Genomic DNA, 22,168 nt, shown 5'->3' with positions numbered 1-22,168 from the left:
GGAATAGGGTGGTGGCTTGAAGTGCTTTCTACTCTCTGTCCTTTTTTTGCTGTTTTAAATCTTTTACTAGGTAGGAATCTTTAAGGGAAAAACGGTAAAGTTAATACTGTTTTTTTAAGATGTAAATAGAAGGGGAAAATAGTAGTAGAACCCCATATGTGGTATTTTAGGTATTAGATGTATAAATATATACTGGCTTGTGATAAAATGTCCAGAAACATAAAACATAGCTACAGGAATCTCTGACTAATGGTATTCCCAGTGACTTTCAACTTCTTTCTTTATGCACTTTTCTGTACTTGGCGGGGGGGGCAAACAAGTATCACCACTGAAATGCTGAATTATAGAGCACACACGATTGTCGAGCACTGGCCCAAGGCATGGGGAAGCAGCTCTGAATAAGGAGGAAGATGTACCTGCCACCATGATATCTGCAGTTCACGTGGTCCCCTGTGTAGAGAAAAAAGGTTACGGTATCAGAGTGGGTGAGAAAATGTCTCATTTCACTACTGAGGCTGACTTGAGTTTGCTTTAGAAGGAAATTCAGTCCCATTTGGTATTAAATTCTCTAGGATTTGAATTTAGTTCGTTGACTGTGGTGTGTGTGTGTAAGATTGCTGTGTTCTGTTATTTTCAAGGTTATTGTGTCTTGACAGGAAGAGCAGGCTAAAATTATTGTATCTTTTACAGCTGTTAAATTTATGTGAGGCTGAGGACTCCGCTTTAACAAAGCTGCCTTGTTACAAAAGCCTTCCGTCACTCGTACCTCTGCGAATTGCAGCGTTGAGTAAGTTAATCCAAATTAAGTCATGAGTATGAAGATGCAGGGAGACAGTGGCTTTTTCTGTTTTTTTAAATTTATTTATTTGAATTCAAGTTAGTTAACGTACAGTGTCGTATTGGTTGCAGGAGTAGAACCAACAAGTGCCCTCCTTCATGCCCATCACCCATTTAGCCCATCCCCCACCCACTGCCCCTCCAGGAACCCCCAGGTCTCTATATTTAAGAATCTCTTACGGTTTGCCGCCTTCTCTGTTTTTATCTTATTTTTCCTTGGGTTTTTTTTTTTTTTTTTTTTTTATCTTTTTTAAGGTGGAATCAAAAAACTTGTGTTTGTAGGAGAACATAGGGTAGTCAAGCTTCCAAGACTCCAGACACATCCAAATGAGGCGCTGCATGTGGCAGTCTGCCTTTCTTCAAAAAAAAAAAAAAGTATTTGTGAAACTACATAATGAGATGTCAATAGATTATATCAATTGTTAGGATTTAAATAATTTTTTACTCTTATAAATGATGCATTTTACCTTATAATAATTAACTCTCTATTCTGTAGTTCTGTCATGACTCTGATACTCTGGTTTAAGAATTGTCATAGCTCTCAGGGCACCTGGGTGGCTCGGTCAGTTAAGCGACCAACTTCAGCTCAGGTCATGATCTCACAGTCCGTGAGTTTGAGCCCCTGTCAGTCTCTGCGCTGACAGCTCAGAGCCTGGAGCCTGCTTTGGATTTGTGTCTCCCTCTCTCTCTCTGCCCCTCCCCTGCTCATGCTCTGTCTTTCTCCGTCTCAAAGATAAATAAAAAAACATTAAAAAGAAGAAAAAAGTATTGTCATAGCTTTTATATATTGCCATTTGCACTCAAATCAGAGTATACAGTAAGATTTACTACAACCTGTATAGGCTTCTCAGTGGCTCCATAGCATTTGAGACTCCTGCCACCTCTAGGCTTTTGTGAGGAACGTCAGTTACACTGTTGAATTTTTACTCCTTTGAATTCTCACTTAGAAGCATGGTCCCTCCCTTCTCTCTCTCTCTTTCTTTCTTTCTTTCTTTCTCTCTTTCTCTCTTTCTTTCTTTCTCTCTCTCTTTCTCTCTCTCTCTCTTTCTCTCTCTCTCTTTCTTTCTTTCTTTCTTGATATATAAATACCCAGTACGAGTTTTTTTTTTTTAGTTGACTTTTTCTCTTGCTCTGTTGGGTTTTACGTTCCTAATAAAACATTGCCAGAACCTTCCTTGAGTTAGGGGTAGAGGAGGTAAGAGGCAGACCATTATACCTGCGCTTGAGCAAGGGGTTGGGGTGTGGACGACACAGCAGGTGGGAGTGAGGGGGGTGCTCCGCAGCCAGGGTTGGAATCTTTGCTTGTGTCGGGATTGCTTTCTCTGCATGCTTTTCATTCCTGTTGGCTAATAACAGGCATTACTCTTGGATGTTATCTCTCAGCTAACATGTGGGATTAATGTGTGTCCCCTTTTCTATGAATATTTGCATTTTCACAGCCTTTAACTCCCCAAGATGGGAGGAGGCTGCCTGGTCAGACACGGATAGTGGAAGAGAAGCCGGGCTGTGTGTGTGTTCCCTTCACCACTAGAGTTCAGGGCCAGCCCTGTGTCAATTCAGCATGCGTCTGCTTACCCTCAGCCATGCTCTCACCCCATGTGAGGATGGGGGAAGTGGTGTCAGTGCGCACTCCCTCTTTTCCCCCTCCAGCCCTTCTTCCTTCTATCTGGACCAGGTAATATTTATCATGGCCTTTCTGACAGGCTGTTGACTTCCCTCCTAGATAACCCTGAACATGTACGTGAGCTAGAAGACCATGTGTTCCTTTGTCTTTCTTGAGGTCGGACACTTGGGAGGTGGTTCAGTGATTCAGTTTGTGTTGATTGGTAAGAGCCTTTAGACAAGGAAATTATTCATATAATTTTCAGGTTAATAATGAAATTGTATTGATCTGTCTCCCTAAAGATGCGCTTGCTGCCTGCAACTACCTTCCTCAGTCCAGGGAGAAGATCATCGCTGCCCTCTTCAAGGCCCTGAATTCCACGAATAGTGAACTGCAGGAGGCTGGAGAAGCCTGTATGAGAAAGGTGAGTGAGTGCGTGTGTGTGTGCGCACACATGGGTGTGAGTTCTGCCTTTAGGTTCATCCTGTTCACCTCGTTTGTGTGCCTGGAAGTCTCTGTTTCGTACACACTGCACTCTGATAACGTCTCTATTTGTTTCATGGTCCTCATGAGCCTTTTAAAATAATAAATAGTAATGAGCAGTCACGTTCATTTCATCATAAACTTCTAGAACGTATATGGTTAATATTCCATTTTCCAAGGAAAACACACACTTGTTGCTAGAGCTGAATGAGCTCATTCTGTTTTAAAGTATATTCTGTTAACTGTTTTCCTTTGTAACCTTTTTTTTTTTTTTAATAGTTTTTGGAAGGTGCTACCATAGAAGTGGATCAAATCCATACACATATGCGGCCTTTGTTAATGATGCTGGGGGATTATCGAAGCCTGACACTGAATGTCGTGAATCGTCTCACTTCAGTTACCAGGCTCTTCCCAAACTCCTTCAATGATAAATTTTGTGATCAGATGATGGTAAGCCAAATGCATAAATACTCTCTAATCGGCCTGAAATTTTAAGTTATTTTTTTTAAGTAATACATATACGTGGTTTAAAATTCAAAAAGCATGAAAGGGGGAGGCACCTGGGTGTTGAGCACCCAACTCTTGATTTCAGCTCAGGTCATGATCTCACCATTCGTGAGTTCGAGCCCCTTGTCAGGCTCCAAACTGATCACGCAGAGCCTCCTTGGGGTTCTCTCTCCCTCTCTCTCTCCCCCTCCCCTGCTTGCATGCATGCGTGTTCTTTCTCTCAAAAATAAATAGACATTGGGGTGCCTGGGTAGCTCAGTCGGTTGAGTGTCTTACTTTGGCCCAGGTCACGATATTACGGTTCATAGGTTTGAGCCCTGCATCTGGGCTCTGTGCTGACAGCTCAGAGCCTGGAGCCTGCTTCGGATTCCGTGTCTCCCTCTCTCTCTGCCCCTCCCCTGCTTGTGTTCTCACTTTGTCTCTCTCAAAAATAAATAAACATTTAAAAAATAAATAAGTACCAAATGAATATCTTCTCGATTTTGTAAATAGATAGATAGATGGATAGATAGATAGATAGATAGACAGACATTAAGAAAAAACAAGAAAGGGTTATTGTGAAAGACCCCCCTCGTTCCTGTCCTCCCGTGGCCGCCTCCGGTTCCTGTGGTAAGAGTTTCGTGTATGTCCCTTAGAGATGTTTTATACTCATAATAGGTCATAGGTATATTATTTTGTTTCCCTCAAAAGGAAGCACAACGTTTACACAGTTGTTACTTTTTTTTACGACTCATCATTTCAGATGAGAACATGAAGTGCTTCTTTCTTCTACTCCTTTCTCCTATTCCCTTATGTGGACGTGCCCTAATTTGTCTCACTGTTCCCCTGCTGAGGAACATCTAGGTTGTTCCCAGTCTTCTACTGTTACGTAGACAGTGATATAGTGGAACATGTGTAAGAACTTTTGAAGTATTTTGGGTTTTTAGAAATACCAAGGAAATAATTATGCAAATAAAAATACCTGTTTGACCCTGTTTAAATTTGAAGCATAAGCAGTTGAAGGAGGTTCAACTATTAACTTTCGTATACGTTCGGTTTTGCTCCTGGAAAGTAGACGGTTACAAATAACTTCGGGTTTCGTGGCACATTACTGCAAATGTGCATGTACTTGGCATGCTTCTTTCTTAAGTAGCCTTTGACCATTTAGATATCTCAAAACATTGAAGGTATTCGTTTTGGTTTTGGCACAGGTTTTCCGCAGCCGTAGACAGGAGTAGACAGGTACAGATAGAGCGTGTGGGGTGCAGATGTGTGAGGACCACACAGCTTTTACCTCATGTGTGGTTTCTTCATATCTGCAGACCCCGAAACAGCGAACAATCACCAAAACACCTACCTGGGAATTGGTAGCATTACGGTTGGTCCTAAAAATTGTAGCTGCTGCCCTATTGGAGTAGAACTGGGAAACGGGGTATTACATGGAAATACATTTTCCAGATTGGAAGCTGCCTTCCCGTTAAGCTTCCAAGCGTAACACACACCCCCCTACCAGTTTACGTCCGTACAGACATTCACAGATGTGGTTCCAGTAAATGAAGTTGTATCGCCTCCTAACGAGAGCACATCAGATACGCTCTTTATCTTGCGTCACGTCACAGCTCTTGGCACACTTGTGTGTGAGATCCGTGCGTGTTCTCAGTGTCTCTGTATTTCTCTCACCTCTCAGCTGTCCTCTTTCACTGCTTTTGGCAGGCCTGCAGGAAGCAATGTGTTTGTGATCCGTTGGTTGTTTTACAGCCAGTCTGATCCTTCAGACTTGCTGTGAGCTGAGAATTCATTTGGTGAACATCACTACCCAGACCTTTTAGAGCAGCGCGAAGAGACTTACTACCTCACAGCCTGTAGTTCCTGACTTAGGCCCGGAGTCTTTTTCCCGGAAGTCAAATCCGTGGGTTTGTGTTTCTGGTTTGTGTAGGGGATCACCCCTCCCCCTGCTCTGGCATTACAGCTGCTTTCAGAATGGTGAAAATTTCTCTAGGAGCAGAGAGTGTTGATGTACTTAGATAAAGAAAGACTGAAGCTGCTGTTGGTGTGGCCGTGTTCATCTGACGCCCACCTTGCCAGAGACCAGCCTGCGTCTGTGCCAACTCTGCTTTCGTGTTCCCGGCATGGGTCTCCTGATGTGCCCATGCCTGCTGCTCTCGGGCAGGGCTGGTACGCTGGTCTAGGACAGACACATTTGCCCTTCTGTGTATGTTCTTCAGAGCCGCGTTCCATCACTGAGCCTTCGTCTTGCGACGCATAATCCGCTTTTGAGGCAAACGGCTCAAGCCCTCGGTATAATTTTACGAGCGAAGACACCTCAGTGTGTAGGATAGGCATTCATGATAACCACCTTAAAAATTTTGGTGATTAGTATCTTTCTAGGAATTTTACTGGCAGAATGTTGTTAGCTTAAGTGTATTTAATTTCTTTGAAAGTATGTGTATTTTAGTGTTTCTCACTGCCTGTTCTTGGGAGCACTGGCTCTATAAGTGTTTAGGTGTATTCATATCATCCGTCCCCAAGCCTCTTTTATCCCGGAGTCTCCTTTAAAACAGCTAGTTAATTCCCCGCAGGGCATCAGTGTTTGAAGGACAAGTTTGGACAGTGTGGGACAGTGAAGATAGTTGAGTTATTTGGATGCTCTTGGGCTTTTAGCTATAGGTTCTGAGTGCTTATCTGCCAGGTTTTGCCGGCCACTGTGGCTGGGAGGCTGGCCGCCATACGTCCAGGCTGGGCCAGAGTTGCACCAGGCTCGGGGATCCCTCTTCTCGAGCTCTTGCTGCAGAACACAGAATCTTATTATTAGCTCACAAAGGTTGCCCTTGCCCTGCACAGAATAGAATTGCTCCGTATTTGCACTAATTGTACAGCCTCTGACTAGATGGGATCTATGATCATCTCCCAGCCCACCCCCCCGCACCCACCTTGTGCCCCCTCCTGCTCAGCCAGACATTATTCGTGGCTTCAGGACCTTTATCTCTCCTCTTCTCTGCCTGGTGTGCTCTTCCCTTGTGCTTCTGGAGTGTCTGCCTCAGCAGGGCCCTCCCTGACCTTGACCCCCTTATCTGGTTGATGCCTGTTCCTCTTTGACAACCCCTTGCTGTGACTGTTCATGGCAGGCACCTGTGTATTTTACCTTATTCTCCCCACTGGAACTGAAGCCGGAACAAGGAGGGATGATGTCGGCTTGTTCCTTCTCCACAGGGTGCCTCGCCTGGTGCCTGGTTCCTTGAGGTGCTCATGAACAGCTTCAGGGCAAAGGGACGTGGTAGTGAGAGGGTAGCAGTAAAATCCCAACGTCAGAATGGCCGGGTTTCGGGACGTTTTCCACTCTACCAGCGTAAACTCAGCCTTCTAGAAGTGATGCAAATGCCAACTGCTCTCTTTTCCAGTTCAGTGGTTGGGCCATTTCAAACATGAATGCTGCTGTCCTCACATTGAATATGACGGAAATTCATGGTTACATATGAACTTCCATCTAAGAACAGCAAGGCCTTGAAATGATCCTGTGTGAGGCAAAAATGTTTAAGAATGTGTTTTTTTTTCAACAGCAACATCTACGAAAGTGGATGGAAGTGGTGGTCCTCACCCATAAAGGGGGCCAGAGGAGCGACGGAAACGTGAGTGACTTCTTCGCTTCTGGGCAGGGCAGCTGTGCCCGGCACTGCTGTTCCCAGTGTTAGTGTCAGAGCAGTGCTTTAATTAAGACGCCGGTCAGAAATCTAGCCTATAGGAACTGTTGACCATATTTTATTAGCATTACGTTTTGCCTTTATTTTTCTGGATGACTGAACATTCCTTTTTATGTTTCTTTAAAATCTCTTGTTTGCTTTAATATGACATTTTCATTGGAGAATTCTGGGAAGCTTGAAATGTTAGTCTTTTAATTCTAGTTTTGCTTTAAAGTGTACAAAGTATATTTTCTAGACTGTTCTTGGCAGCTGCTGTTTGCATGGTGGTGCATTCCTCAGCTGTTGTTTTCCATTGCTTTCCATCATCATTGCCTCGTAAAACTAAGTATAGATTTTAGGACTTGAAACAGTAAGGATTAATGCAGTAAAGCATCACATAAGTACTGGTGTGTATGTTTATGGGTCTCAATCCTCCACCCCAGCTATTTGCCAAAAATCAAATGGCCAGTACTTCGAAACACATTTTTATGACTTTAAGTTAAATATTTTTACATGTCTGACATTGGTCATTCTAAGACTTTGCTCTTAAAAATAACGGTTCTTGCTGTTTTGAATCTAATTTGTATATGTTAATATTCTTCTCAAATATTTTTTAAGTTGATGACTGTCCTATCGGTAGGATCATGTTTTCCCTAAGTTCCTGTTACACCTGGTGAAATTGTACGGCAGTGTCCTAAGGAGGGAATGCTAGAGCTCTTCAGAGGCGTGATCAACGTGGCTTTCTGTATTCTGTGCCTGTTTGTTGGATGCTGTGTTTCATCCCAACTTGAATTTTTTTTTTTTTTTGGCTTTATTATGCTTTGTTTTGACCATTCTGTGTCAAGGTGTTTTGTTTATGTAAGTCTTAATTCCTGCTGCTTCTAAACAGCCAGCTGAGCAAAACTAATCCAGGATTCCAAACTTTCTAGGAGCGTTAATACCACCATAATAACCTCTTTGAAGGTTTGTTATCAGTATACACAGGGGAATATCAGGAACTCTTGGTGGGGGAGAGCAGAGTGGGTTTTAAAAGCCTAAACTCTTGGGAGTAGGTACGGGTGCCTCTATTGTTTTTCCTCCCCATCTCTCAATCTGCTAGGTATTTTTGCTCTAAATTTTTTATATTTGTTTTATAATAGGCTGTTAATTCCCCGAAGCACACGATTCTAGAATAAACGTTTTAAAACCTAAGGGGCAGGTGAATTACTTCCATTAGATCAGAAAGATTCCATAAAGTTTGACGGAAGTCATTTGGAGGGCTCGTTGGATGGGGCAGTGGGCAGGGGGTGGAGCTGTGGGCCTCGGGAGATCCTCCAGCTCCCGTGGGAAACATGGTGACCATCCATCTTGGGAGCATGTTCCTGGCAGGCCTGGGAACACCCAGATCTGCAGGTGTGGCCTCAGGCCATGGTGTTTGGGGTCTACCTGCAGCGTGCCCACGGTTTCGTCACCTCAGCCCAGGGCCAAGCCACCTCTCTGTTCTTGAACTCTGATCATTTTTTATGGATGTTGTTCACGATTGGGAATGGATCTCAGAACATAGGTTGTCCCCATTGGGTTGAATCCCCAAATAATAATTACATAATGGAGAACCTCTAACTGAAGACATGTTAAATATAAATAGTTGACTATTTATAACACTGGGTGTACCCTGATGATCAGAGCTTTGCACTAGCACCGTGTGGAGAAAGGTTTCCCATTTGAACATCGAACCCCACCAGGGGAGAACTCACAACCGCTTGTGGAGCTGTGTCTGTGTTGGCATGCATGGCTTCACTTGGCAAAGTGACCCAGGTAGCTGTGCGTTCTTCTGGGTGTGGGGGCTGTGTCACCGTGACCGGCTTATGGGGCTAAACCACCTGGCACTCTCCTGGCTACAGCTGGGAAAGACAAAGAAAAGTTCTTTAATGACAGCGCTGCACGTGAAAACTTATTCTGAATAGAAACAGATATTTAAGTGCATTTGCACACAACTGGGTCTGACAGTTTCTCCCCCTGGGCAAGAGTTCCAAAATTCCTGCTTTTCAAATTTGATTTAAGGAAGGGATATGCTCCATTCTACGCTCTCTGAAGGGCTCTATTTTGACATCTGAAGGGTGGAAAGTGTGCTTTTTTTGCTGTTGAGCATTTGTTAATTATTGTCTTTTTCATCATTGTCTTTACTGTCTTGTTTCCCCCAATAATCCTTACTGTGTATGAGTATATGGGAAGTTTTTATGTAAATAACATAAATAGAAAAAAAAGATGATTTTCCTCCCCATCCTCAGGAAAGCATTTCCGAGTGCGGGAGATGTTCCTTGTCTCCATTCTGTCAGTTTGAGGTGAGAACAACCCTATTAAAAGTCAGTTTATGACTTGCATTGTGAAGAACGGTTTATATTTTCTTTTCTTTTCTGTTCTTTTTACCTTTTTGTTGCCTTTTTTCATGCTGTAATTTTTGTTTTGGTTCAGCCTGCCATGGAAGGGGTAGAGGTGAGAATCTCAGTGGAGGCCCAGGAGGGGGTGTTGTCGTATTTGGTTTTGCTGTGATTTGTGGTTCTGTGGTGGACGGAGTGCGTTGTGCCTTGGAGTGCAGTGAGCCGTATTGTCTGTCTGTGGCGGAGTTGTATCAGTACCGTTGCTGTGAACTGTCCGGATGCCACGCATGTTACCTATTAGGACGTTTTAAAGCAAGAGTCCAAGTTCTCTGGTTTCTGTATGTTAGAATCGCAATATGTCAACACCGTTTAAGATTCAGCCGGGTTTTGCTCTCATAATGGTGGTATGAACTCCTACATCTAACAGCCTCTTGGGAGGAAACTACACAAAGAACATCACCCCTGCTAGGGACTGAGAGGAGCTGTTTTCTTGCACACACCTGAGTGCCTGGCTGCCTGCCTGGAGTTTAAAACCTCCCTGCCCCTCCGTGTCTCGTCCCCCCCTCATTTCTCGCTCACGCACACCACACTGACGTAGTCCCCGACACCATGACTTTGGACAGTCAGAACCCTGAGCTTTCCCTCTGCTGTAAAATGGGAATGATAGCATCTGTCAGTCCTGGCTTCCGGCGATGCTGTGGAGACCAAAAGAAGTGATTTTGTGCCCGCGCTTGGAAAACGTAAACCACAATATGAAAGTACCATTCTTAGAATGTTACAATTTCAGAGTAGACCTTGCTCTGTGTTCTGGGGAATTCGGCAGCGGAGAACTCTACAGGTGAGGTGGGGTGACACTGAGCCATGTTTTCTCGTTTCTTCCCCATCTCACTGTTGGCCTTGTGGTTTGTCAAGGCATTTGCGGAGGTATGTCAGATGCTCTTGGGATGGGGCCCCTCCTGACGGGTGTTTATCATCCCCATTTTACTGCGCTTAGAGTAACGGACATCCTACTGCACACGGTGCGGGGGGGGGTGTACATCAGGGAGTCTTCCCTTCCGTGGCCGTACTTCTGGCCACGTGGAATCTGAATTGCGGATAAAAACTGTGGGAGCTAACACTGAGCACGGAAAGTGGGACTGAGAGCGATTGACCACTGAGCTGTCAGCACCTGGAAAAGTGCAGAAATCTTGGCATTTCACATTCTTTGTACGATTCCATAGAGCCATCTGTCAGCCTCATCTGTAGGTCTGGTTGACGAATATTTTTAGTAGCGTGGTCAGTCGTTTATTTACGTTCATGTTCAACTTTCAGGATAAATACTTAAGGATTTTTTGAAGGCTTTTCTCATGCTAAGTTTTGAGGACAAAAGAAGTCTGTGCCCTCAGAACTTAGTGTATTGGGAAGACCCCGTGATGTCACAACAGAGCAGACCCCGTGATGTCACGCTCCCCTGGCCACAGGCTTGCTCGTTCCCTCCTCCATGAGGCTCTAGCGTAGCAACCTGTCAGGTCACGTCCAGCACTTGTCCATGCTCTTGAAAACAGACACAGCACAATCACATCAGGTACACAGCTCCCTCTTCCCTCCGTTGACAGATGAAATCTGAAGGCCAAGGGCAGTTAGTTTCCTTGGGCCACAGCAGTAATCTGACATTGGTAAATTGTGGCTTTTTACATGTTAATTCTTTGCTTCTGGTGGCTAGCCTTGCGAATGTAGCTAGACCATTGTAGGGTCTGTAGTGATGTTGAGATCTCTGGCTGGCAAAATTAATTGGCCTGTTTTGTAATTTCTGGGTTTCTTCACTAGGAAATGAAAATTTGTTCGGCAATTATAAACCTTTTTCATCTGATCCCAGCTGCACCTCAGACTCTCGTCAAGCCTTTGTTAGAGGTGGTGATGAAAACAGAACGGGCTATGTTGATTGAGGTAATGGTCAAATTGGGGTTAATTCTGATTCTTCCACCATCTGTTGGCTTGTGACGTTTTCACTTCATCATATCTTAGATGGGGTACTCTAACAGCACAAAGATGTTCCGTGCTAGTATTCGCTTGTGACTGTTGCACGCTCCGGTTACGAGGAGGGACAAATGCATTCTCCTGCCATGGTAGGTCGGTGGACCTAAGAAGCTTCAAGCCCTTAGAGGATGCTGTTTCACCCACATGTTTTCTAGGCCGGCAGTCCGTTCAGAGAGCCTCTCATCAAGTTCTTGACTCGGCACCCCTCACAGACGGTGGAGCTGTTCATGATGGAAGCCACACTGAACGATCCCCAGTGGAGCAGAATGTTTATGGTAGGCACACGGGGAGCTGGGGTCCAGTGTCCCTGCACATTCCTGTTGGCCGGTGTGCTCTGCAATCCGAAACTCATACTTCGTTGTTCAGTGCCCTGCTTTTCTTTTTCTGTAACATATCCAAGTGTTAGAAACCTCATTGCCGCGTACGTGGAAAGTGTGGGCCAAGGAACCCCTGTCTGTAGGATTTGGGTGGTGTTAACAAATAAATGAACTGCTAGGATTATGGAGTCCACAGTCACGAAGTATCGTTACCGCTCAGGAGCTTTTTGTTAAAAGGGTGGTTATAGCAGCTTTTTAGCCTGCCTAGACAGATTGGGAAAGAACCGTAGCGCTCATTCATCTAAACCTTTTGTGAGCCCTGACTGGCTTAAAATAGCTTGTTTGTTCTGTTTTCAGAGTTTTTTAAAACACAAAGATGCCAGACCTCTGCGAGATGTGCTGGCCGCTAACCCCAACAGGTTCATCACCCTGCTGCTGCCCGGTGGCCCCCAGACCGCCGTGCGCCCTGGCTCACCCAGCACCAGCAACCTGCGCCTGGACCTCCAGTTTCAGGCCATCAAGGTAGCGTCTCCTCACCAGACACCTGAAATCTTCAAAGTTCAGGTGGGATGCTTGGAGAACCCTGCCAGTTCCCTAATTGTCGCTTCTTTGACAGATCATAAGTATTATAGTTAAAAACGATGACTCCTGGCTGGCCAATCAGCATTCTCTGGTGAGCCAGTTGAGGCGTGTGTGGGTTAGCGAGACCTTTCAAGAGAGACACCGGAAGGAGAATATGGCTGCCACCAATTGGAAGGAGCCCAAGCTGCTGGCCTACTGTCTGCTGAATTACTGCAAGTGGGTGCATCCGTTGTGCTTTCTGTCCAGTGACTTGGTCCCTCCCCCCAGTAAGCTACACCGGAGCCCCTCTGGGAATTTGTGCTTAGCCGTGGTCCACTGGCCACGTGCACCCACGTCGTCGCGAAAGCAGCCATAACATAGCCTGTCCTCTCATTTGACCCTGCAGAAGGAATTATGGAGACATAGAATTGCTCTTCCAGCTGCTCCGGGCCTTTACCGGTCGTTTTCTCTGCAACATGACGTTCCTGAAAGAGTACATGGAGGAAGAGATTCCCAAAAACTATAGCATCGCTCAAAAGCGTGCCCTGTTTTTCCGTTTTGTGGACTTCAGCGACCCCAACTTTGGAGATGAACTGAAAGCCAAGGTGAGTCTCACGGTTGGGCTGTGGTTTTGCCGTGGGCGTCGGGGCTAATTTTCTAGGGAACCAGGGGCACTGTTTGTGTTCTGCTGTGTCTCTGCGGACACTTAACTAGAGTCTGGACTGTTGGCAAGGAAGATGCCGCCGTTGAAAAACTTACGGCGGGTCCAGAGTGAGCCAGTGTTGCAAAGTAGGTTGTTGGAGTCCTTGTTTTTAGTAAATGCCTCGTTTGACACGAGAAGAGTAGACAGACTCAAGTCGCTTTTCCTCCTGTTTTGACCCACCTTTCTTGCTGACTGCTTGAGTCAAAGTCAGGTGATGGGTCACACCCTTGACTGAGATCTCGCTTCACGGGTTCAGTGTCCAAGCAAACCCTGGGGGCCCTACCCACCTTGTTGAAGAAATAAAGAGCACGGAGCACAGCATTGTTTTCCTCCTCCTTCATGTTTACGTTTTCTTGTAGGTTCTGCAGCATATCTTGAATCCTGCTTTCTTATACAGCTTTGAGAAGGGAGACGGGGAGCAGCTCCTAGGACCTCCCAACCCAGAAGGCGATAACCCAGAGAGCATCACCAGTGTGTTTATAACCAAGGTGGTGTCACTATCAGTGCTTTGGCATGAAAAGCAACGTAGTAGATGAGAGAGAACGTGTGAGTGTGTGTGCATGCGTGTTTTGTATGATGGGTTCGCTGAAATAAGCTTATTTCCCTAAGGTTCTAATCTTCCACAGTTGCATTGGTTTATAGAATTGCATTGGTCGTATTAGAATGCAGTGCATTTTTTTGAGGACACTTCAGAATGAACTGACTTTCCACACAAATAGATTCCAGTGAGAAACGGAACATATGTCAGTGAACAGTTAGATGTTGGGGTTGTTTTGTAAAAATCCCTCTCGCTGGTTAGAGTCTTGACACATGGTTTTTGTCTTCACTTTTGCAAAAGAATCTACTAAAAGTCAGTGGAAACAGACCAGATCTAGTTGCCACCATGACCCTTATTGTCAAGTTAACGAGACCACTGTGACAGCAGGGATGTCTGAGGTTACCTTAAGTGTTGTGTCTCTCTGTATGTTTACAGTAGCGTTTCCGGTTTGTGCTAGAGAGGTTTTCCTGAGTGGCATGTTTGAGAAATGGCTGCCCGGCGTTCCTCTTGGTGGCTCGTCTGTCCTGTGCTGGCTTGGCCTTTGAACTTTGCCTGCAGGTGCTGTGTTCACCTGCAGGCTGGTAGAGCATTCTGTATACACGTGGTTTGTTGGAGTGCAGTGACCAACGGGCATTCCTCTGCAGGGTGTTTGTCTGAACGCCCTTTAGGAGAACCCAGTTTTCTCACTCCTTCCATCACCGTTCCGTCCTGGGGCCCAAGTGGAGGGGACTGTTCCCATTGGCAGTTTACTGGTTCCTGAAGACGGGCGTCCTTCCTGCAGTTTTCACCCCACCTCCGCTCTCTCTAGGAATGAGAGCTGAGCCCAAGGAATTGTTTTGGGTCCCCGTATTGACACTTGCCTCATTCCGGGCAACTGGGGGAGATGGTGCCTCAGATGCGGCCCCTTCTCTTGTGCTGCCTTCTCTAGACTGTCTTTTGGGTCAGATGCTGCTGACTCAGCACAAGTGAGGAGTTGGGATTTCGAGGTCAGGTGAGGGTTAGTGGCACCAGGCAGGTGGGGGCCCCGGGAGAGGCTGCCGGGGAGCAGCAGGTCCAGGGGAGAGGGGACTCGGGGAGCCAGAGGAACCCCAGTAAAAACACAGTTGTGGTGGAAGACTTCAGCCTTTCAGAACTTTCTGGGAGAAAACGTAGTTAGGCCTGGAATGGAGAGTCAGCGCACTTGATTCAGTAGAGACCTGCGGGGTATTCCTCGGGGTGGACACGTTTTCTCATATTCATAAAACAGAAATGTGTCCGATACTTGATGACAGAAAACTGTAACAATTTCTTTAGAGATTTTTTTCCAGGTAGCATTTTCTTACTATAATACTGCAAAATAAGGACTAGACAGACACTTAACAGCTGACTAGGCAAAAAATCTCAACTACTTGGAAATTAAGAAACTCTGTCCTTGGGGCACCTGGGTGGCTCAGCCAGTTAAGTGTCTGACTCTTGATTTAGGCTCAGGTCGTGATCTCATGGTTCATGGGATCGAGCTCTGCGTCCCTGCTTGGGATTCTCTCTCTCCCTCTCTCTCTGCCCCTGCCCCGCTCTCATGTGCTTGCTCACTCTCAAAATAAAGAAATATTAAAAAAAAAAAAAAAAAAAAAGAAACAGGGGCACCTGGGTGGCTCAGTTGGTTAAGTGTTCAACTTTGGCTCAGGTTATGATCTCATGGTTTGTGATTTCGAGCCCCACAGTGGGCTCTGTGCTGACAGCTCAGAGCCTGGACCCTGCTTTGGATTCTGTGTCTCCCTCTCTCTCTGCCCACCCCCGATCATGCTCTGTCTTCTTTCTCAAAAATAAATAATTTTTTTAAAAAATAAAAAAAAAAAAAAAAAAGGAAAAAAGAAATCTCGTCTTAAAGAAGAGGCCCTCCTTTTCCCCTGAAGGTCCTTCACCCACTGTGTTCAGACTTGTAAGCCCGCCCTTTGTCAGTGAAATTCGTTCCGGGAGTCTCTGATCCGTACACATGACGGGAAAATGGGCATGACCTCGTTGGTTCTCTTGTTGTAAAGCTTGATGTTGTATATGCCGTGCGCGTGCGCACGTGTGTGTGTGTGTGTGTGTGTGTTTAGGAGTGCGCTCGTGCGTGTGTGTTTGAAGGTATAAACCTGTCGTGTGGCCCTTGGTTGGTGACACGGCTCAGGACTGGACCTGAGCTCCGTTCTTCTGGTCTCGCCCGCAGGTGCTGGACCCGGAGAAGCAGGCGGACATGCTGGACTCGCTGAGGATATACCTCCTGCAGTACGCCACGCTGCTGGTGGAGCACGCCCCGCACCACATCCACGACAACAACAAGAACCGCAACAGCAAGCTGCGCCGCCTCATGACCTTCGCATGGCCCTGCCTGCTGTCCAAGGCCTGCGTGGATCCGGCCTGCAAATACAGCGGACACTTGCTTCTGGCACACATCATTGCCAAGTTTGCCATACACAAGAAGATCGTCCTTCAGGTACCGCGGGGCGCCCTCCCATCCCCCCTCCACTGCGCCCCACCCCCCCTCCGCAGTTGTAGCCTCCTTTGCTGTTGTCCTTCCCGGCACCGTTTAAAAATAGCTGGTTTCTGCCGTGTTACAAACACCGTGAACCCTCCCATGACCGCTCACTGTGTCCCCCGCTCCGCAGTTACTGCTGTGCTCCGTCGTCCCTCTGCGGCCTTGCTGCTGAAACAGCAAAGCGTCTCCTTTGCCCATCTCCTGCTCCTCTGCACGTTGTAGCCTGGCTTCCGATCTGCTGGTCCATTGAAACCATTCTGCAAGGGCCCAGCCCGTTCCTTAGCTAAAGACACTAGGCACTCTAGAGCCCTTATCCCGTACTGATCCTCTGCCAACGATGAGCACCCTTCTCCGAGTCCCCGGAGGGGTTAGGCCTTGACGCCAGGCCGCCCTGGGTTTGAGTTTCTGTTTTGCAGTCGCAAGTTTGTGACCCTGAGTGTAGTGTTGTCTCTGTAAGAATTAAATGCGGTAGTACACTTTAGTGCTCAGTTTGTCCCATTAATGTTGCCTAAGCGATCGTCCTTGTCCTCTTCTGTGCGGTCACTCCTGATTGTTTTCCTCTGACCACTTCGTCTTGTGACCTCTGAGGTGTTACACCCCAGACCACAAGGCCAGTGGCCCCTCCGTCATCACCTCTCACAGGCACGTCTCTGGGGTGCTGCTCTCCCAGCCAGAGACGCAGGGATCATCCGCGATGCCCTCTAGTTCCCGGTCGGGGCGAGTCCTGTTGATCTCCAGCACCTGCCCTGCCCCTTCCATCTTCCGTACCCATCAGGTGGTCTTTGTGTCGTGACCTTACTTAACGTCAGGACATCACCTCTCGCGCTTTTCTAAGACTGCCCCTGAGGGCAGTCCCTTTTACTCGTGTCACGCTGTGGTGAAAGAAATGATCCCTGTACATCAGCTAACTTCCCATGAGTTACGCGAGACAGAGTCCCTGTAAGGAGCCAGGTCTTCCTCTGCATGCTCCACCCTGGCCCAGCACGGGCATGAAGTGGGAGCTCGGTAGGAGGAGGAACAACGTATTCATCTCAAAACTTAAGGAAGGAGAAAGCAGCTTTGTTGTTTCCTGAGAAGACAGCCCTAAGGAATTTTGCAAAAACCGTTTTTGCAAAAACACCCAGTCTCAGTTCAAAGTGATTGTTCTCATCTCCTTTCTCCAAGCCTTCGTTCTCACCGTGCATAAGAACCTCTTCCCTGTTTTAGGTCTTTCACAGTCTCCTCAAGGCTCATGCGATGGAGGCTCGAGCCATCGTGAGACAGGCGATGGCCATTTTGACTCCGGCGGTGCCGGCCAGGATGGAGGACGGGCACCAGATGCTGACGCACTGGACGAGGAAGATCATTGTGGAGGAAGGCCACACGGTCCCGCAGCTCGTTCACATCCTGCATTTGATCGTGCAACACTTTAAGGTGTGTAGAGAGCACCACGGGGGGTGGGGACCACACGCTGAGAGCACCGTAGGACCATAGGGGGTGCATCCTGCACGTTCAGGCATTTGCTTTCACCTCTTGCTTATCTCTAATTGTTTGCGGTAATAATGTGGTTAGTCACCTTTTAGTAAAGGTATTTCTGGTCCATTGGGGGGTGGGGGTGTATGCGTGTGTGTGTGTGCCCACTTGCGCATGTGTGTTGGAGTCACGAGGCAGTGGTCCAGGTGTGACACAGGCCCCGTACCCCTAGGTCTACTACCCTGTGCGGCATCACTTGGTGCAGCACATGGTCAGCGCCATGCAGAGGTTGGGCTTCACGCCCAGCGTCACCATCGAGCAGAGGCGGCTGGCCGTGGACCTGTCTGAAGTCGTCATCAAGTGGGAATTGCAGAGGATCAAGGACCAGCAGGTATGGCTGCCAGACTTGTCCTGTCGTCCCAGACTGAATTCCTTCTGCTTCTCCCTAGAAATCAGTTTGTAAAGTCACACCTGTGTGTTTTTTAAGCCGGATTCAGACATGGACTCAAATTCAAGTGGCGAAGGAGTCAACTCTGTTTCATCTTCCATTAAAAGAGGCCTGTCGGTGGATTCCGCCCAGGAAGTGAAACGCTTTAGGACGGCCACTGGAGCCATCAGCGCGGTAAGATCGAGTGCTGTTTTGGGTTCTGCGCTTCTTTCATTCATTCCACAAATTCCGAATGTGGGCTGAGTGCCCAGCACTGTGCCTGAGACACAGCCGGGAAAGGCTGCACTCACAGGTAGAACCCCAGTGACCTAGGACTTACTCGCCATGTTTCTCATGTCATGAGACACGGTTGTTGTTGTTTTTTTGTTTTTTACATGTGTGTTTAATACCTTAGAGTTCCAATGAGAATGGCTAATTCCTTGCAGGGAGGCATCGAGAGAAACGCTTTGGGGTAAGAAAATTGATCGAGAATGTGCACCCATTTGTGTTCATTTTTTTCATAATGAACAAATGTGTTCTGTTTTGTTTGGAGAACACAAGAGAGCCAGGCAGGGGGTTGCTCACTCTTCTCAGCCCTTGTTGAGGTGATGGCTCTGTCACTCTGTGCCTGAGGTTGAACCGTCCCTCCCCTCTACTGGTCTCTACTTGTGCTCAGGTCGGACACCTCGGGCCACGGATTTTGTCCATTTACGTGTCAGGTCCTGCTCACCCGGCCACGGACCCTTCTTGGCGTGCGCCCAGCCACCTCCCCTGCTCACTGCAGTGCCTCCCAGCTCCTCTCTCCTCTCCTGCTGCCTCTTGTCAGAATCTAAGGGAAGCTGAGTAAAGGGAGCCTGGGGCCTCTGTACTGTTACATCGTTTAAAAATGAAACTTGAAGATGGGGCACCTGGGTGGCTCAGTTGGTTAAGCCTCCGACTTCGGCTCAGGTCAGGATCTCATGGCTCGTTTGTGAGTTCTAAGCCCCGCATTGGACTCTTTGCTGTCAGCACATAGCCCTCTTCGGATTCTCGGTTGCCCTTTCTGCCCCTCCCCCACTCGTACTCTCTCTCAAAAATAAACATTTAAAAAAAGAAAAAGCTTGAAGAAGCAGTAGGTCAGGTTGTCTTTCCCCGGCCAAGCCCTCTCTGGGGCTGAGGCCTTCAAGGCCTGTGTGACTCAGCCCTGCTGATGGCCTTCGTGCCTCCCCCGCCCTCCCCCCCCGCCCTCCCCCCCCCCCCCCCCCCCCCCCCCCCCCCCCCGTTCTTGCTCACGATGCTCCAGCCACACAGGCCTTTCCTCCACTTCAGGAGTGGCCCAGGGTCTTTGTTCACTTGGGACTCATCCACTGGCTCCTTTTCCTGTGCCTGGAGCAGCTTTGTCTGTGCTCTTCTCCTGGCTGCTGCTCCGTATGAAGAGCCGCCTTGGTGTCCTCGCGACTTTGTCGGTTGTGTCTGCAGAGACGTGCCTGCCGCCGGTCTCCCCGCTGCCCAGAGCCGCCGTCCCCAGGAGGACTGTGTACCTCGAGCTGGCTGCACAAGGCCGCGCCCTGTCAGACGGAAGCATTGTTGAGAATGCTCTGCCTGCCTTTTCTAGGTGTTCGGAAGGAGCCAGTCGCTGCCTGGAGCCGACTCCCTTCTTGCCAAACCCATTGATAAGCAGCACACAGACACAGTGGTGAACTTCCTCATCCGCGTGGCTTGTCAGGTGCGGCTTTTGAAAGGCTTCTGTTACATTACAGATTCTTCAGAACAGAGACTGCTTAATAGATTCTAGAATGTTATCTCTGACAGTGTAGTCAGGAACAATGTAGACAAACCAAGGTCTGAGGCCAGCTCTCTTGTACCGCATTCCACTGATTTCGTAACAGGCTAACGTTTCTGAAACCTGCCTGTTTTATAAGTGATGGGATTTTTAAAAACATTTTTTCTTTCTGCGATGGTAAAATATTGTTATATCTCACGATTAAGGTCATCTTGGTGTTGACACAACGTGGCACTCGGCCAGTGACCTTGGGCAGATTATTTAACTTCCAAATACATCTCGTAAAGGTGCTGGGATGATCCGACCTCCATAAATTGTGGACGTTTAGTAATTTAAGTGCTTTTAAAACTTGTATTTCTTTATCATTTACGTCAATATGTATTTTCATGTATTTCTTGGGAATCTATTTCCGAAACAGTTTGAAAAAAACATTGTAAATGAAATTTTCTTAGGTAGTTTTTTTAGAATTTGGGAGTCTTAAGTTTGTATGATTACTAAACAGAATAGTAGATCTTGCAAAACCGTTGAGGGCTTCAAAGTACTGAAAAGAATCTGCTGAATAATTCAGCTAGTACCTTCTCGGTGCTGCAGTGTGCCAGGGCCAGCCTGTGATGTCCGTGGGAGGAGCTTGGGTGCGCTCTTGGGGAGCTGCCTGACGCTAATCCGTCACTCCCACAAATGAGTGCAAATCCCCACAGACCCCACAGCAAGAGAGTGGGGGGGGGGGGGGGGGTGGCTCTCGGCAAGAGTCCCTGAAGTGGGAAAGGCTCAATTGAGTCAGGTGGGAAAGGAGGTGGCAGTGAAGTGGAAGCCAGGTGCCAGGGCGAGAGTCAGTGTCACAGTGAGACGTGGCCTTGAATTTAAGTGGATTTCCAGGTTAACGACAATACCAACACTGCGGGGTCTCCTGGGGAGGTGCTGTCTCGACGGTGTGTGACTCTACTGAAGACTGCCTTGCGCCCAGACATGTGGTCCAAGTCTGAGCTCAAACTGCAGTGGTTTGACAAGCTCCTGATGAGTGTGGTAAGTGGATGTGTCTGTCACTGCCACCCGATCTTGGGGCTGGGCCACCAAACCCCAAACCCTCCTTTCTCTTGGCCAATCGTGGCTGCTAGGGAGGGGGAGGGAGTTTTACTCCCTGAAAAAGATCTTAAAACTTGAGCTCATGTCCCCAGCCCCAGGCAGCAAAGAGCTTTGAAAACATGATAGTTCTCTTGCATCTTGAAGCGTCTGTTCTTAAAGTGACCTCTCGACTGGCTTGGTATAAACAATTTTAGTTGGTTTATGAAACAATCTCTAAAATAAACTTAAAACTTTAAAACAGACATATAATTTGTTATCGAGCACCACAAAATAAGGTAATAAAATTAGCCCTGGGATGCCTGGGTGGCTCAGTCAATTAAATGTCTGACTTTGGGGGCGCCTGGGTGGCTCGGTTGAGCATCCGACTTTGGCTCAGGTCATGATCTCATGGTTCATGAGTTCGAGCCCCGTGTCGGGCTCTGTGCTGACAGCTCAGAGCCTGGAGCCTGCTTTGGATTCTGTGTCTCCCTCTCTGTCTGCTCCTCCCCTGCTCACACGCTCTTTCTCAAAACTAATAAAGATTTTTAAAAAATTAAAAAAAAAAAAAAAAAGTCTGACTTTGGCTCAGATCATGATCTTACGGTCCACGGGTTTGAGCCCCGTGTCAGTCTCTGTGCTGACAGCACAGAGCCTGCTTGGGATTCTCTCTTTGTCCCTTCCCCACTTGGGCACGCGCTCACTCGCTCTCTCTCTCAAAATAAATAAACTAAAGGGGGGGTAAGGGTTAAAAAAATTAGCCTCTAATGCTGCTGATTATTTGGTGGGTCTTTGGTCTCTTTCTGTAAAAAACCATGATCCTGTAATTTCTGGGCAGCTGCAGACCGATTTTAAGCTTTTGTTATTTTGCATTGCAAAGGGGTTTTTTTAAAAGGTTGCACAGATTACCTGTACCACAAAAACAGTGGGATCATAGGCTGCCTGTCTGCAGTATATGCTTTGATTCTAGCTTGACATGTAACTTCAGGATTTTCTGTATATTTCTTTTCTCTTATTCTTTCTTTCTTTTTTTTTTTTTTTTTAAGTTTATGTGTTTATTTTGAGAGACACAGGCAGAGAGAGAGAATCCCAAGCAGGCTCTATACTGTCAATACAGAGTCTGATGTGGGGCTCGATCCCAGGAGCCGAGAGATCATGACCTGAGCCCAAATCAGGAGTCAGACACCCAACCGACTGGGCCACCCAGGCGCCCCATCCTCTTTTTCTTTTTGAAAGGTCAAACTACTTCCCTATCCAATGCAGTCGCATTGAGTTAAGCTTAGCCATTAGTGAACGACCTCTGCCACGTCACAGGCTAACATTTCCGTCATGCAGCGTGCCCAGCTCATGGTGACTTTCCACTCTTTTCCCATAGTAAGTGTGAGAAGATTTT

The 22,168-nt window shown here is 47.2% G+C and overlaps 1 protein-coding gene across 14 annotated transcripts in view; it reads left to right on the top strand.

The window, feature by feature from the left end:
• Positions 1–22,168, top strand: part of TRRAP (transformation/transcription domain associated protein) — a 111,750-nt gene that overhangs the window by 42,986 nt on the left and 46,596 nt on the right. For 9 of the 14 annotated variants that reach the window (XM_027042215.2, XM_027042218.2, XM_053213512.1 and 6 more), the window contains exons 28-45: positions 691–787; positions 2,743–2,864; positions 3,203–3,373; positions 6,967–7,035; positions 9,354–9,407; positions 9,538–9,558; positions 11,250–11,369; positions 11,615–11,734; positions 12,134–12,298; positions 12,393–12,574; positions 12,744–12,942; positions 13,400–13,528; positions 15,767–16,033; positions 17,282–17,488; positions 17,760–17,918; positions 18,015–18,149; positions 19,549–19,659; positions 20,593–20,739. In XM_027042215.2, the coding sequence (XP_026898016.1) occupies positions 691–787; positions 2,743–2,864; positions 3,203–3,373; positions 6,967–7,035; positions 9,354–9,407; positions 9,538–9,558; positions 11,250–11,369; positions 11,615–11,734; positions 12,134–12,298; positions 12,393–12,574; positions 12,744–12,942; positions 13,400–13,528; positions 15,767–16,033; positions 17,282–17,488; positions 17,760–17,918; positions 18,015–18,149; positions 19,549–19,659; positions 20,593–20,739 (2,475 nt within the window). The remainder of the gene's footprint in view (positions 1–690; positions 788–2,742; positions 2,865–3,202; positions 3,374–6,966; positions 7,036–9,353; positions 9,408–9,537; positions 9,559–11,249; positions 11,370–11,614; positions 11,735–12,133; positions 12,299–12,392; positions 12,575–12,743; positions 12,943–13,399; positions 13,529–15,766; positions 16,034–17,281; positions 17,489–17,759; positions 17,919–18,014; positions 18,150–19,548; positions 19,660–20,592; positions 20,740–22,168) is intronic. The other 5 variants (XM_027042225.2, XM_027042227.2, XM_027042223.2 and 2 more) reach the window with 2 other exon arrangements.

Source organism: Acinonyx jubatus, chromosome E3 (assembly GCF_027475565.1).
Source record: "Acinonyx jubatus isolate Ajub_Pintada_27869175 chromosome E3, VMU_Ajub_asm_v1.0, whole genome shotgun sequence".
NCBI lineage: Eukaryota > Metazoa > Chordata > Mammalia > Carnivora > Felidae > Acinonyx > Acinonyx jubatus.
Note: the sequence above shows the minus strand (reverse complement) of the source record. Positions and strands in the feature narration are given on the sequence as shown.